The sequence below is a fragment of the Ptychodera flava genome, chromosome 11, assembly GCF_041260155.1.
Source record: "Ptychodera flava strain L36383 chromosome 11, AS_Pfla_20210202, whole genome shotgun sequence".
NCBI lineage: Eukaryota > Metazoa > Hemichordata > Enteropneusta > Ptychoderidae > Ptychodera > Ptychodera flava.
Genome location: NC_091938.1, coordinates 40,781,056 through 40,798,345, shown reverse-complemented (window position 1 = coordinate 40,798,345; position 17,290 = coordinate 40,781,056). Strand labels below are relative to the sequence as shown.

General features: G+C 34.8%; 2 protein-coding genes across 6 annotated transcripts in view; both read left to right on the top strand.

Moving 5' to 3' along the window:
- Positions 1-3,216, top strand: part of LOC139144289 (kelch domain-containing protein 2-like) — a 37,801-nt gene extending 34,585 nt beyond the window's left edge. For all 4 annotated transcript variants that reach the window (XM_070714969.1, XM_070714967.1, XM_070714970.1 and 1 more), the window contains exon 13: positions 695-3,216. In XM_070714969.1, coding sequence (XP_070571070.1) covers positions 695-866 — 172 coding nt within the window. In that variant the 3' untranslated portion in view covers positions 867-3,216. The remainder of the gene's footprint in view (positions 1-694) is intronic.
- Positions 2,278-15,907, top strand: LOC139144288 (threonylcarbamoyladenosine tRNA methylthiotransferase-like). 2 transcript variants are annotated; one of them, XM_070714964.1, is made up of 14 exons: positions 2,278-2,393; positions 6,267-6,475; positions 7,996-8,153; positions 9,109-9,221; positions 10,392-10,622; positions 11,147-11,267; positions 11,821-11,924; positions 12,102-12,268; positions 12,670-12,815; positions 13,245-13,305; positions 13,637-13,756; positions 14,581-14,727; positions 15,047-15,211; positions 15,519-15,907. In XM_070714964.1, exons 3-14 carry the CDS (start codon positions 7,996-7,998, stop codon positions 15,645-15,647), a joined length of 1,662 nt encoding a protein of 553 aa, XP_070571065.1. In that variant the 5' UTR covers positions 2,278-2,393; positions 6,267-6,475; the 3' UTR covers positions 15,648-15,907. The 2 variants fall into 2 exon arrangements, with proteins under 2 accessions (XP_070571065.1, XP_070571066.1); XM_070714965.1 differs by lacking the exon at positions 6,267-6,475 and having other exon boundaries at positions 2,312-2,393.
- The last annotated feature ends 1,383 nt before the right edge of the window (positions 15,908-17,290 follow it).

Sequence of the window (17,290 nt, the reverse complement as noted above, 5' to 3'; positions counted from 1 at the left end):
TTTAAACCAACTTACAGGGCATTGGGGTGAACAATATAATAGTGCCATATTAATCTGTTTGTTTATTTTCTTGGTATATCTGAGGATGTCTGTGTTTACGCCAATATAATAGTGCCATGTTAATCTGTTTGTTTATTTTCTTGGTATATCTGAGGATGTCTGTGTTTACGCCAATATAATAGTGCCATGTTAATCTGTTTGTTTATTTTCTTGGTATATCTGAGGATGTCTGTGTTTACGCCACAGGATGCTTGCTAATACTCAGATGTATGCAGATTAATTGAAAATGTTACTTTTTCCAAATGTTTGACATAGCTTTTACTTACCCTTTTCCTGCCAACTTCATATTTCTTCATCAAGTCAAGTTCATTAAAACTAGTGAAGCACAATTTGTCCCATTTGGTGCATTTTAACAAAAAATTGAACATTTGGAGGCACCTGAAATCACAGATACTGTAAACATGATTTGTATGTACTGAAGCTGTGGAAGGTTTTGACTCAATACCGTTTTTTCACTGAGTTGGCTGATGGGGAAGTGATACTGTCTGGCAGGGCAAGGGTTGATGTTGCTATAATTTCATCAACAATATGTGAAGACATGGCTAGAAGTGGACTATCTGTGGTGAAAAGTTGTTGATGGTACCTTAAACAGTGCAAAGACTGGATGTAAAATGCGTGTTCTTTTGTATTGCAGGATATCATTAGATGTAGTGGTCAAGTATCAACGTGTGCTTTCCAAATATTTGCATCATCTGCCAAGATCAATCATAGAGACACTGGAGAAAAGAATGAACACAACGATAAACAAAAATGGTCCTCCTGTATCAAGTAACGATCATAGGAAACATTCCTGTGTAGTTTCATAGTATTTACTGTAGCTTGTCAATGTGATCTTCCTGCAGTATTGACACTGTGTGCTTTTGTGCAATTTAACCTGCATATATTTCGTCAGAATTTGTTTTACCGTATATACCTCATGCTAGCGCAATCATCATTACTGTTTTCTTTGTGTAACTTTCCATTGCCCAAAGAGATCTAAACTTGGCAATAATGAAATATAAATGTACAACATTCACATCATACAACCATGACCGTGTTAATTCATATAAGTCATTGTGATAATCTTAATGTGCATCTTTTCAGTCAGAACACAAATTATGAAAGCTGAAGTAACAGCTTAGGTAAGAGAGTTGCTGTAGGCAGACAAATTTTACTCCCAAATTAAACAAAGCATGGAAAGTGAGATATGTTCTGATCTGTTAATCGTGTGGTTGGATAGATTATTACTTTTGAAGTTCATTTAATGATTTTCATATTGATGTCTGATAATGTGCTACGGTTTGATTTCATTGTGCCAGTACGCTAAGTTGCCTGAATAATGCTATTTTGACAAACTATAGCCTGGTATGTGTAGCTGGAACAGTAACAGTAACGTTGCAAATAAAATGTTACAAGTTACTGAAAATTTTGCTTTACTAGGTGGCCCTTCAGAAAGTGTACTGTGTCATTATCTCTAACAATATGACATACTTTGACACAGAATTGAGTCTGGACAAAGTTCCATGATTTCATAATGCATTAGAAAGTCAACTCAAATTATTATTGTAGCACTCAGTCAAATACTCTTTTATTTTTATTTTATTTAATATAATTATTGCATTGTATGATTACATATTATCTCATATTTATTTACATATACTTATTCTTTTTTTTAATGATTTCATTAAAGTTACATGTATATCAATGCCAATGGTGCGTTAAGAGTGTCATAGTTGCACCATAAAGCATGATAATTTTTGGGTGCATTTTTACTGATTTGGACAATTCTGGTGGAGTAGTAGAATGCTGTATGTACATTGCAACAAGTAGAGATAGACAATTAAAGTAATCATAATTAGTTCCAGAGACCAGCTCTGGAACTGTTAGTTTTTGCTCACTTTCCTTCTTTCTTTCTTTCTTTCTTTCTTTCTTACTTTCTTTCTTTCTTTCTTTCTTTCTCTATTTCCGGTTTTACTACCACAGAACATGCTATACACAAATTTTACCTTAATTACCCAGAATGCATTGCGACACGCTTATGACGTCATCGCTCAGCTCGGACGGGTTTTACGGGCATTTCTTGTTTATTTATTTATTTATTTTTTATTTGGCATTGCTCAACTATCATATTGCGTTCAGTTATTAATAATTCTAGCTTTCTTTCGCTTTGTTTTTTGTTGCTTTTTGATTTTATTTTTCTCTAAATACCCGCCGTACGTGGCGCTATACTGTTTCGCCCGAATGCTCATGAGACAACATGGCGGCGTATCGATGGCCTCGCTCGCACAAGGAGAGAAAAATAGCCTTTCCCTAAGTTTACAAGCGCGGCTGGGCACATCGTGTACCTAGGCGAGGTGGGTGTGCTCTAAAACGATGATCAATGCAAAATTTGGACTCAAAATCGGCTGTTTTGGCGGAGAAACTGCCCGCCGTATTTCTGAGGAGCCACCAGCGGTTTTTCCTATATCAGTCTGCGGGGCTGTGGTGGGAGGCCGTTTAACGCCGGTAACACACAGCCCTGCCATGCAGAGCTAGGCATTCATAGTGAACGTACTGTCTGTCATGCACCGGCATGCGTTGGCTGCACGTAAAAGCAACTCAACTTTCCAAGATCAAATGGTCAGTATCGTGTGAAAACAGCGACATAGCAATGCAAATTGTTTTAGTCTGTGCTTTTCATCAAATGAAAATGCATGTGGCTCAATTTCAACGGCCAAGGTCCGATGTTTCCTCTCGTCTGATCATCGTCGTAAATGACACGGCTCTTTACGGCAACAACTCAGCGCTACCCGTCAAGCGATTGATTTTTGCGTAGGTCAGCGGAGCGAAAATTATTGCTCTGGCTCGCGAGAATGTCGTCTGAGAAACATTTCCGTGCGTTGTCGCCCCCGATGTATCTGTTGCGTTTTTACCGTACATGTAGGCATTTGTAATCTGTGTACTGTAATTCCCCGGACTGCCTTGCTTTTAGTTGTATTATGGTGTTTACTGCTATCAGCCCTGAATATTAAAATCCAAAGCACTCTTTCATTCTGCACCTATCTTTGTCACACATTCTCTTGTTTCTTCCGCTGCTCTGGTCTCTGGAACTTCGCTTTTGCTTGCAAATGCTTTCTAGTTACAATTTTGAAATGTCACTATTTACCATTCTGTAAATAAAGCAGTTCATACCTAACATGCTAGGTCTTATTGAGTTATCAAACTTACATTCAGTGAAATGCCATGCCATATAAAACACCTATTACCTGGTCATGAGGGCTATAGCTCCTGTCTATTACCCTGGAGCCATGTGTTACCAGAAACACATCGCTATTCCCCGAATAAAGACCAGGCTATAGGTGTTTTATAACACACCACATGCTCATGTTGTATTATGTTATAATCTTTAATGTGTTTTGATATTTGCACAGCAATAATTCATTGTGACAAGTTTGCTTGGTGATATTTCCACAGCGGTTACAGCAATACCTGGTACCACTTTCTTCCAAAAACCATTCTAAGCATAATTAGCAACATCCTTAGTTGCACTTGTATCTTTTTTGGCGATTAGCTGTTCAAGTTCCCACGCTGTTGGAATGAAAATATATCTGTTTCAGATAGGGAAGCTCGTCGCTCATCCCGGGTGCATATCATGTTCTACGGTAGTCACCCACCATTGTTTCAAAGCTGCAGACGACACTACGGTCATGTGACCAGGCACTTTTCCAAATATGGTCAAAACTATTTCCCTAGGGAAAGAGTCTTTCAAAAAAATCCTCTGATGTCACTTTTGTCGATTCAATGGGGACTAGACGTATCTATTTTATCGTCACCTAACGTATTCTGGTGAATTGCGACACGGATTTAGCATGTGGCGTGTTATATTTATCCATAATGGACATCTTGCAAAATAGCAGAAGAATCCTTGTTTGACAATTCAACTTTAATGTACGTGTATTGTTTAAAAAAAAATCTGTCCATGCAATAGATGCACGTCAAGATTAGCAATATGTCCCTAACCAAGTTATGCTACTGACTAAATTTAACTGACTATCCCTGGTAGTATTCATGCACTATGTCATGTTCATGCCATATATCCATTATATGATTGACGACACTCTACTTGATAATGAAGGCTGCTATATAATTTTGGATATGTCAATGTCTGACAAACAGTTTAATTTGGTTAATCTGTATGGCCCAAACAAGGATAAGCCTCAGTTTTTCATAGAGATTTATGGCTCAACAATGAATTCTGTATCAACTGTGGTGTTTAGAACATAGTTATAGAAACTGTGAGAGTGGACACGAACATCGAAGTATGCTGCTAAATTTTGACAGAGGACTGTACTTAATCCCAACACCCATATGCCTGGTTTCATGTTGTACTGGAGGACACTTTTTAAACAGTGTAGACTTCATTATTTTTTAGTCACTGATGTTGTATCAATGGGTAAAAAATCAACCATTATTTCAGGTTATAGATCCCATCATTCAATGATCCGCTTGAATGTTCAGTTTTGTGAAGTGAAAGGGTTTTGGAAATTTAACAGTAATCTTCTAAGAGACAGATTATGAAGAATCTGTTTAAAATGTGATCAAAGAAACTATAATCTACTATTATACTTTATTGAATACAAGAGATTACGACCCTTGGACAGTTCAATTTTCAAAAAGTGATTGTTTTGGAAAAAACTCAAAATAAATATTCAAGTTATGACGATGCTACTTGCTTCTAGGTGGAAAGTAAATTTTTGTGACAATTTGGAAATATGCAATTGAACGGCTTCATAGCAAATATCACAACTTGAAAGATTATAAATAAGATGAATGAATATGAAGGGAAATGAGACGAACTTGAACAGCTTAGATTAAGTAAAGTTCGTAGTGGTGGCTGGTTTGTGCAAAGGCTAACTGCTCACATGTACTGCATGGTAAAAAGCCCTCAATAGAAGTAACTTTCTGTGCACTCGACAAATGTCATCCAATGAACAGAACAATGGGTATTATCAAAGAAAATGGTGATACAATTATAAATCAAATGAAAGTTTAAAGGCAAGGTCATTCATTTTATTTGAATCTTCACCAGACAAAAATACATATATGGCATAATAGGGATTTTCAAATGATTCATCAGTGTCCATTACCAAAATTACTCTGAAGACAAGAAAAAAGGGATTTTTTTTCCTATACATGAATGTGTGTGTGCCGTGAAACAAATGTAAAATGACTACAAAGTGACTGCTTCACCTATCAATTTGTGACAAATGTATTCAGAGGAGTTGATTGGACTGCCTTAATGCCATAAAATCATGCCTGTTTTAAAGAGGGGGAAAAACCAAAAAAAAACATGAAACATTTTTTAAAAAAACATGATGATGTAACAGAAATTTGATTGTTGCCGGTATCATAAACTGAGTGTTTCAAGCTGCACTGAGATTCAATGTTGAAAAGTTGATCACGCAAAAAATTTGCTACACATGTGAACAACCTTTATGGATGAGCTGAGGATAAACAATGTCTACCTTGTTTAAGCTATCAATTATCAATTTTTCGGATAATTATAATATAAGTGATGATAACAGGAATGTATGCCAATTAGAACTGTACTTACAACAATTATGAGGTGATATAATTACTCACAAAGCTTTACATACGGTATCATAAGTTATGACCCAAAAATGGAGGGAACCACAAACAAATTTATATAAAGTTTGAAGTGCACCAATGTTAGTTTGTCCAAAGAAGTAACTTTATCAATAAAAACAATCTTTCAAATAAAACACTCCAATATTTTCCTCCTGCAAAATAAAATGTATCAAAAATAAAATATGCTTCCAAATACCTTATTTATTATTTAGTCATTTAGTCTTGTTATTAAGAAATTTACCCTACATGTATATAAAAAGATTAATGTAATCAACAATCGGAGATGTACTTTGTGAAAATGCTAAATAATTCCTGCCAACAATACTAATAGCTTGAGTGCAATGACTTTTTAACGAGCGATCTTTTTGGAAGAGACAACTTTATATCGGCCTGCAGAGGGCGTTAAACTTCCGGTTTGGGGTTGTGTTGTGACCCTTTGTGACCCGAAAACTGCTTTAGCTCTATGATGCTACACATGCGGACCACTTTACTAAACACGGTTGTATCGACTGTAGATGTTCTCTAGATTACGTTCTTGCCCTGTGTTTTTAGCGTCTTCATCTAAACACGAAAGATCACTTTATTGGCTTTCGTTTCAGACAATTTAGAGTGTTGCACCAGTCTTGCGTCAGTGTTGGCCGGCCGCTTCCCGTGCATGTCTGCAGGGTTTGAAATGTGTCTGGTCAGATGTAAGCCAAGAGGATCACCACTGTCAATTAAATTTTGAAAACATCGTCTTCTCTGAAGAATAGTGACGCTTAGCATAGCATTCGTCGATTTGTGAGCCATTCTATTTATACAAACAACGGTAAGTTTCTAAATGTCGGTATGAAGATGTTTTGTGGCGGAGTCGACTGTGCATATCCATGGAGCTACCAAAAGATTGGTAGCTCCATGGCATAGCTACACCGTGGACGTATGGGCATCTTGTGGTACCTTCATAGTACGAGTGCCCTTCTGTACGTCGATGGCTAAACTATGGATGTCTTGTGGTACTGCACATAATCTCATTAATGATCAAACTGTCCATGAATCTAGATCATCATGTATGGCGTGCAAACAGCTGTCAAGGTCATGCATGAAGGTTTTAACTTTTTCCGTTATTCTTTGTTGATCCAGTCAACTCACAGTCCCTCCACCCTCGGAGGGACTGTGATCCAGTGTTGAACAGTACTTCCAGTGTTGAATAATATTGACTCATTGGGTCAGCATTTTTCAACGCCAAGTTTCTGACATCAAAATAGAACTAAGTCTCGTGCGGGCATTTACTGTAAATTTTTGGCCAAAACAATTGTTTCACAAAAACTACTTTCTGATACCTTTTATATTTGGTATACAGGTTCCTAGGGGTTGCCTTGATAGTGTGATATATTGAAATTTGATGAAATCTTCAATTTTTGTATATTTTGGTCAATTTTTTGCCATTTTTGGTCAAAATCTTTGTTTCTCAAAAGTTATGCATCTGGTAGCTTTGATATTTGGTATAAAGGTTTCTAGGGTTTATCCTAATGTAATATATTGAAATTATGATGAAATCTTCAATTTTGTATTTTTGCAGCTAATTTTGTGATTTTTGGTCAGGCCATCCTGGATGAGCTATCAAAGATATCCATCTTCTTCATCAATATATGTGCCACAAAAAATTATTCTCTACATAACACAGCGGAGCTCTGTCGACTGTTAGGTCACTCATTTTTTCAAAACCGCTGGTCAGATAGTTTTAATATTTGGTTTACAGGTCCCTAGGACGACTTTAGTAAGATAATTTCATACAGTCAGGAAATACTTAATTTTGTATCCATGTCCATGGTAGCTTCAGGGACTTGGCCCTATGTTTTCATAGGGGCCTGGTCACAAACAAATATCTTATTGTTGGAAGCACTAAGACAGTTTGCTCGGAAAGCATGTGTTTAAACAAGAATCCAAGTCATGAAGGAAATTCATAGATATTGAAGCATGTCTATGAATATAGAGGGACTGTGATAATACTTAGATTTAAATGATGGAATGTTTTTGTAGAGACAACAAATGCCCCTTTGTGCTTTCTTTTGGAAAGTATTATCAGTTCAGGGTTCATTTGTTGTTCCAGGTTTATTTTGGGATTGTACAACTGAACAAGCTGTGGATACAGCTCATTTCTAAAGTCAAAATTTACATGAATTTATATTTTGATTGCATGTATACATGTACATATCTCTAGTAAAGACACTACCAGTATATTGCTTGATAGGATACCAAGTCTCACAGAATTCTGTGGATTAATCTCTGCTAAGTTCTTATTTCAGATTTGTTCAAACATCAACCATTCTTTGGTCTTTAAATTTGTAGATGCCACTTTGTGAGCCAGGCATTGAAGATATAGAAGATTTTGTGTCTGGATCAGACTTGACACCCAGTGAAAGGTATCATGTGAAGAAAGACATCATACCAAGAGCAAAGAAACATAAAACAATCAAAGTATCAGAAGAAAAAATATGTGCTGACAGGTAAAATGGTTGATTCATTTCTTTTCATGGTGCATTGAAGAATGGGATTAGTCCTCAATTCTCTTCCCACTAGGTTCATCTATCTGGTGGAGTTAGGTACAACTTTATTACTTATGTACTAGGTTATTTCAAACCCTAAAAATCAGATGTAAATATGATTTTCACTAACATTCTGTATACATAAACATTAATTTCTACTCTCTGGACCTGATAATGACAATGCAGGTCACAGGAGTGTGTCATAATGATCTTCTGGATATCTTGACTGTGATGTGGATTTTTAACATCTTGACCTTATTAAAGGTTGCATGTGCCTCAAAAGTGACAAACTTAAGACTTTTTCTCAATCATTCCTCAAGGAGCTTTTCAACCATTTCCTTTCAAAATTAAGAATAGAAATTTGGATTCACCAAATTTTTGTAGTAGATGATTTCCAACGATTTACTGATACTTTAAATTCAAAATATTTGCCATCCCAGTGTTAACTCAATTTACTCCTAAACAAAAATTAATTTACTCTGAAATTAAAATTAAAGCTATATTAAAAAGTAAAGTGATTCCTTCAATTTATTTGTTTATGATATTGATAAGCCTAGACTTTGGGCTAGTCTAACACTTACTCAGCACACACATAAACAAGGATTTTTTTCTTTTCATTATTTTTATTTGTATTTACATACAAGAATTGTGAACTTTTGAAAACATACCAGGAGAAATAAAATGATGCTGAAGAAAAGTTTGTTTTGCTATACCTGTATTAGCTCTGTCTTCTTCAATCGGCCCAGATATCAGTACGTTTAGCAACATCAATCTTTACAGTGACATCCTCTTTCACACTGATGAACAGCAACAGGAAACTCAGGCCTCATTCAGTAAATATATTTGTTCATTCTGTAGACAAAATAGTCTACTCATCCAAAAACTGAAACACAGAACATTATACTTTCCATTGCAGTATTATTCCTGGCACTCAGAGCATTTATGTGAAAACATGGGGATGTTCTCACAATAACTCTGACAGTGAATATATGGCAGGACAGCTGGCTGCGTATGGTTACAAAATTACAGGTAAGTGTCATTAAACAGAGACTCTCTGTCTGTGATGGTTTGTAGTGATCCACTTCCTGGGAATGGACGTCTTACAAATATCACTTCAAACAACAATTACCCATTCTATGTCAGCTTTCCTGACATTGTTTCTTTTGTAACAACAAAAGATAGATTGATATGTGACAGATTGAAATATGTGAACTTTAATGGGTTCATTCCATTGATATAGACTGGATGTGTACAATTTATATTGACAGCCAGGACAGAAGCATAACAATATTATTTTTGAAACCACTAAGTAACTGTTGCTTAGGTTAGATAATTTAGTCAACAAAAAATGTGCCCTGTTATATATCATTATGATATACCTTGTCTGATCCAGTCATCTTATTAGCTAAATCCACGGTTTACATCGTTAATTAGAAGAGTTGGACCCCAGACAATTGATAATAAAGTAAAACTGAAAATCTAAGCTCTTAATTGGCTATGGCATGAGAGAAAATGTCATCTGCCTAGCATCTGTAAACTCTCATTGATTTTGACATTCAGAGACTTCAACACTGGCAACCTCTGGTAAAAATTTTGTTCTATACAATTGAAAAGTTAGATGAAGTACTGACAAAGAGCTTGTCAAGGCATATATGTATCAATAGAATATGGTCCTTCTGTTGATGGAACAATATCACAAGTGAGTGGTCAGTGCATCAGTGCCCTGTAGAATGTTTACACCCAAATGTGTGCAAATCTCACAGATATTCCCTAGGACATGGTCCCTTTAACTTGCATGATACCCCACTCCCCACTTTTGAAATACCTCATATAATATTAATCATATTTTGTCAAATCTGGTGTGGTTATAGATGGTGCACGTAGGAATTCAATAACAGATAAATTATACTTCTGTTCAGCATAAAAATCACCATCCTCTTAGCTCAGGGATTGTTTCCCACCAAATATGCTAATTTCCCAAGAGAGGTCATATCAGCTACCTAAGTACCTTCACTTGCCATCTGTAACATCTACTTCATTCTACTTTGAAGGGCAGGGTTGTAACACAACATACTTTTAAACAAGCAAGATTTTCTCATTCTGCCCATGAAGTGTTTACCGGTACATGGTGTTGGTTTCTATGCAATGTTAGTTGATGATAATGATGTCTAAATGAAGATGTTGTCAATTCCATTACAGAGAAGGAAGATGAAGCAGATCTTTGGTTGTTGAACAGTTGTACTGTGAAAACTCCAGCAGAGGATCATTTCCGTAATTCTATAACCAAAGCCAAAGAGTTGAGCAAATACCTTGTAGTTGCTGGATGTGTTCCACAAGCACAGCCAAGACTGAATTATATCAACGGTGTCAGTGTTGTTGGTGTCCAACAAATTGACAGAATTGTTGAAGTTGTTGAAGAAACATTCAAAGGTAAGGTTAATGACATTTCAAAATGTACATGTAATTATCATGTATCTGACCAGAATTTGATTCTGCCAATATTACAAAGAAGATGTTACTTACAAATTTGTATTGATATTATTGCACAAAGCGAAGAATTCATCATTTTACCATAATGCAGAGTCATATTATCCTCCCACACTTTGTTAAGGTTTGGGAAGATAAGTAAATGGCATGGCAACCACAATATCATTTGTTTTCTCCTCTAAGATGAACGCATTGATATTGTAAGGGGAATTGTGGCAACAGGACGGGGGAACCCAAGTAGGATATATTTGGATAGTGGCATTAATGAGAACAATAATGGTTTAGCATGGCAACAATAAGCTGTCTGTTGACAATCATCCAAAAGATTTACCAATATTGTAATGCCAGAAAGGGATGGATTACATGGTGTGTATGATAACCAGTGGAAGAAGTGATATATTCAGTGATTCTATGAAATTCTCAAATGTAAATTGTTCATCTCATATTTTATTGTTTTTTGCAACAAGGTCACACAGTCAGATTGTTCGGACAAAAGAAGAAAGATGGAAAGAAAACAGGAGGTGCCTCACTGAGTCTTCCTAAAATCAGGAAAAATCCACTCATAGAAATTATTGCCATTAATACTGGGTGAGTGAGGTATCTTGTTATCGCTTCTTAAACAGTCTGTCCAGTGCTTGTAGAATGAAAACAAGAGATGTGTATCATAGTGTAATCACAGACACAGAATGTGAGTGGCATCTGAGATTAATTTGAAAGTACTGAGGTTTAGAAAAACCTTACATGTCAGCTAGAATAGGAAGAAAGATTTTTGATGTTAGACGAAGCAGATTGAAGTACAATATTATTCCACGATGAAAAAAATTTGTAAAGTAAACCAAGAAGTATGACATTATGTATTACTAACGGTTATTTGTTTCATAATGTCTTTGATAGTGTGAATTCTAGTAAGTGCAACTTCAAGTAAAGTCAACCATTTTTGACACCATCTACACATATGTATATTTTTCCTACATTACCATAAAATACTATCAGTTAGAATAGTGAAAATACACTGATTTATCAGATTGACAAATTGTGTAATGCTGGATAATATGTCTCTGATTTCACATTTATGATTTTACTAATGTTTTATGTCAAATTTTGAATCTGTTGATTCATTGAAATGTCTTTTCTATCTCAGCTGTTTAAATGCATGTACTTATTGCAAGACAAAACATGCACGTGGTGAACTAGGCAGCTATCCAATAGCAGAGTTAGTAGAAAGAGCTCAACAGTCTTTCAAAGGTATGTACACTTTCATTTCATTCAAAATTTTTTTGGTTGTCAAATCATTTAGGATTCAAATTTTTTTGATGAGACTAACAATCCTATATTAAGCACTATTTAAAATTAAGAAATGATTTACAAATTATTGGCATTGATTCACTCAAAACTAATCACATTCAGTATTTTTTTCTCTAGAGGGTGTATGTGAACTTTGGTTAACAAGTGAAGATACAGGGGCATATGGCAAAGATATAGGCGTAACCATAGTTGAATTGCTATGGCAACTAGTGGAAGTCATCCCAGAAGGATGTATGCTTCGGATTGGAATGACAAATCCACCGTATATATTGGAACATCTTGAGGTAAATCCAACTAGAGACTCTTGATTCTGGTTTATTATCACCAACAATAGACAAGTCTATCGTCTATCATTGGCACTTTGTAAAGAGCTTCTATTTTGTTAGATCATAGACTAGAGTGAAATGTACCTACATAAAAAGCCTTGTTCTAATATGCACCCACACAGTATATGGAATGATAACGGTTAAACTGTCTATGTCAAATTTAAGTGAATTCACTAGGGCAATTGAGAATATGCGATACTTACTGATTTCAGCAATGATATACTACATTTTGAAAATATCAACAATGACAAATGTTAAACAGTGAGATTTAAGTACCAGTGTTTCTACCAGTCTATTTATTACCATTACTATGAATTTTTGAAATCAGTCATCGATATTGTTGTAAATTTGACTGCTAGGAAATTGCCAAGGTTTTACAACATCCCAGGGTGTATTCATTCCTGCATGTTCCTGTGCAATCTGGTTCTGATGCTGTCTTGATGGACATGAAGAGAGAATACTGCTCTGATGATTTCAAACATGTGGTCAACTTCCTTAAAGAAAGGTAAGAGTAAACAGATAACTAAATTATTCAATAGATATTCATAAGGAATAACCAAAATCAATTTATTTGCCCTCTTTCAGGAAATATTGTCAAATTCTGATAATTCAATGAAAATCAAATTTTTCATTCCAATTATATCATTTGTCCGTATGAGCAAACTTATAACTACCAATGTAGTTTACATACAACACTATCTACCATTATTATTTGAAAAAGATCTAGAAATTTCAGTATTTTTGTCTTAATGATTTATGCAGAAAAAAGTACTGTTATCAGGAAAAGTGGGAAAATGTGCATTTTTCAAACACTTTCAAGGATTTTCAAGGTTTATGTGGTTTGCCAGTGATGACATTGAATATATGACTAATACATGCTTGACTATGAAACATACATCTTCATATAATAATTGTCGTACTCTGCTGTTTTCAGAGTTCCTGGTGTTACCATAGCTACTGATATTATTTGTGGGTTTCCAACAGAAACTGATAAGGTAAGACAGTTCACAGATAGTAGCTTTGACACAAGTACTTAACTCTTTCATATGGTCAAGAAAACATCTAACGGCAACTCAGTGGAAAATTTAACTTCTGAACTTATCATCCATCAGTATGTGTGCATATCCTTGTCAAGTGAAAAGACAACTCTTTTATTTGTCAATACTGTTGAATTGCAAAGTGCAATTTAAATGTAATACAATTGAATGTCTCATGCAAATTGTGCTGCTCATTTCACAACTACTTCTCATTGTATTTTGTCTTGAAAAAGTTATTGTTGTTCTAGTCTATGATTGTCAAGTTTATGTGGTTTGTATTTCATTGTAGGACTTTGAGGAAACAATGCAATTGGTAGAAGAATTTAAATTTCCCAGTTTATTTATCAACCAGTATTTCCCAAGACCCGGAACACCATCTGCTAAAATGCCACGAATACCAACCAGAGAGGTTAGATTTTCATGTCCATATGGCTGGATAACCTTAACTGAAAATATAACATTACAGCAGTAAAATATTTCTCCCAATAACCTACTCAGATTTGCTTGAGTAAAATGGAAATAGGTTGCCATTGTGTGTACAAGATTTGAAAGGGTCAGAGAGCATGTATGCTACTCAGTTAGTGGTGGGTGTGTATGTATATATGTATGTATGTATGTATGTATGTATGTATGTACGTTAGTGGTGGGTGTGTATGTATATATGTATGTATGTATGTATGTATGTATGTACGTTAGTGGTGGGTGTGTATGTATATATGTATGTATGTATGTATGTATGTACGCAATTAGTGGTGGGTGTGTATGTATATGGGAGAAGTGTATATGTTTGTGGAAGAAGTGTGTATGTGTTTGGGGAATGTATATAGGACAACCTCAGAATTTAAGTTAAAAAGCTGTTTTATCAACAAATGAAAATGAATTGTCATTCCTATGGTATGTAAGGATTATATTACTTGACTCATTAAGTAAAAGATTGGCAAATTCACTCTCAGCAGTTTGGTTTGAGATGGAGAAATCGTGGTTCACCAGGATTAGTGAAACTTTCTGCTGGTTCGACATTGTTAGCTTGAAATTCCAGTTGTCATGACCTTGTTGTATCACAGGAAATGAAATACCCTTGTCTGAAATCTAAAACAGGTGTCTAGCTTTTCTATCAGGAGAATTGGTTTGTAACTATGTGATGTCATGTACCACTTCACAGTGACCTAACTGAGTTCAGGGGTAGTATCAATAGAGTCTTACTTGTAAAATTTTTATCATTGTTTTATGAAGGTCAAGAAGAGAACTAAGAGGCTTTCAGAATTATTTCAAAGTTACAGACCATATGATCATAAAGTTGGAGAAAGACAACACGTACTGGTTACTGAAGATTCTCATGATGGTAGATACTATGTCGCACATAACAAGTTTTATGAACAGGTAAGATATGTATTCAGGTATGCAATGAATCCAATATTTTAATGTTCAAGCCTTTCAAGGTCTTTTATTTCTTATCTAATTAAAGCATTCTTTGTCAAATGAAGAATATATGATTCCATGGAGATATATTATCAAATTTATTTACTCATTAAAAGTCTTTGATAGAGTCCTTTATCTGGCATCTCTTAGTGACAGTAACATACTTGAATGACAACACTGCAATGCACTTTAAGAAATCCATCCCAGATATAAAAAATATATAGGCATTTACAAGATGTTGACTGCACTACTGCTGTTAAATTAAATAAATTATTTACAGGTTTTAGTACCAAGGAAAGAAGAGTTTCTTGGCAAAATGATAGAAGTGAAGATAGTGTCTACAGGAAAACACTATTTGATTGGTGATCTAGTGACAGAATCTGAACCAATAACACCGTCAATCAGCAAACCACTTCCCAAAGGAGTTGTGTCAGGATTACAGTGTGTAAGTCACACATCTCAGAATTGTTGTCAAACACATACAGTATATTGTGTGAATGAATATCATTACCAAACAGAAATAGCAGCAAGTATGGTTATTTAAATTTTACAAAATTCTGTTTTCGTCATTTTAGTTGAAAAAAAAAAATTGTGTTTGGAAGTTTGGTTTATTGTAAGGGAATGAATGAGTCATATCATACTTATTATTAAATATTTCTGTGTTGATTATATGTTCAAGAAAATTCTTGAATAGTTCCCTTCACTATCCATACCTTCGACAATAATACTGTGTTTTTGTTTCTTCTCTATAGAATTCAGAGGATACAACACACAACTCAAGTAAATCTGTAAACTGGTTCATCATTGCAGTCTATGTTGTAATTACTGCTGTTGTCTTGGACATTGTAAAAATTGCATACCAATATCTTATCAACAGATAATATCAAATCATATCTTATCACATCACATTACATCATTAACTCTATGACAATTCCTGTGAAATATCTAAGCTTACAATCTTTGCAATGGAATAAGTCACAAAATTTTAATTGGAAAATATGTACAATGCATTTCGTCATGGCCAAGTTAGTGAGTTTGTGTGAGGGCTGTGGATAAACAGAGCAAAGAGATTTTTTAATACATGACATTACATGTTTCTGTAACTTCTTGAAGAGAAAAAATAAAACCAATATTAAACATACTTTTGTGTTGGTGAGATTTTTGACTGTGTGTTGTAGTATGGGAGAATATTAAGGAATAAATTTGTTAAGGTAGAACGCGCCTTGGGGACAAATATTCGGATTCTCAAGTTTTTACAATTCTTTTCTGATCTACCACTTGTAGGGGCTCATTTTAAAGCTCTTGAAGAAAGAAAAACTTTAACTGTCTTAGTTTTTTGAAAATCCACACAGAGATGACGGCCATTTTGAATTTCAAATCTCACAAAATGTTGGGTAATGTTTTTCACTAGTTCCAAACTTTTCACGGTGACCCCTGATTTTTATTGTAATTTGGTAACAGAATGGTTGAAAGTTTCATTTAGAAAAGTTTGAGCAAAAGGTTTTTAGTAAGTCTCACTTTTGTACCATTTGCATATGGCAAACATGCAGGAGAGGTACAGAGAATTATTTGGTTTCTTATGGTTTGTCTTGTCATGGAAGTTTGTTTTGTTTTATAAAAACACCAATCAGCAGAGAGAGCTGCTGAGACATGAAAATTCTGGCATAAAATTTGTTCTTAGATATTTGTAAAATTATTTTGTGGTTATGAATTGAATCATACAAAATTCTTATATTCTCTGCTGTCTAGTTTTGATGGGTTCTACATATTTGACTGCTGTGGATTTGTATTCTATGACAACCCAGTTGCCCAGTGTTGATTGATTGAAATAGAATGTATTTGTTGTGTTTGAAAGTAAACCCACATCCCATTAAGGACCTATGCTCTGAATTGTAACTGCCATGAATGCACTCTGTCCTTGAATTATATGGTGTGACTTTGTATCACAGATGGAAAGTTCAAACCTCACACACACATAAACGACATCTTCAACCTGATGAAGTCCTACTTTTAGGACGAAACGTTGTGTCAAAATTACCAACAGAATAAACAGAAAATATACAACCAGATCAGTAGATGTGTGAAAATTTATTCATCTGCTATTACCGAACCACACTACGAGCTATCTGTACATCTCAAGTTTACTTAGTGTGTGTATATATACATATATATATATATATATATATATATATATATATATATATATAATATATATATATATATATATATATATATATATATATATATATATATATATATATATATATATATATATATATTCGTTTATAGAGTATTACACACGTACCAATCTGCTGGTTCAAATAGTTTATTATATCTGCACAACGTTTCGTCCTAAAAGTAGGACTTCCTCAGGTGCTACAGAACAAAAAGTTTCAACACGGAGTGAGTTACAGTGGTATTTTTTGTACAAAAAGTTACATGTCAGAGTAACTGCTAAGTGACAGTATGGTGAAAATACAGGAGTTCTTAAAGGCGGAGCCTCCCTTTAAAAGGACGCCAAGGT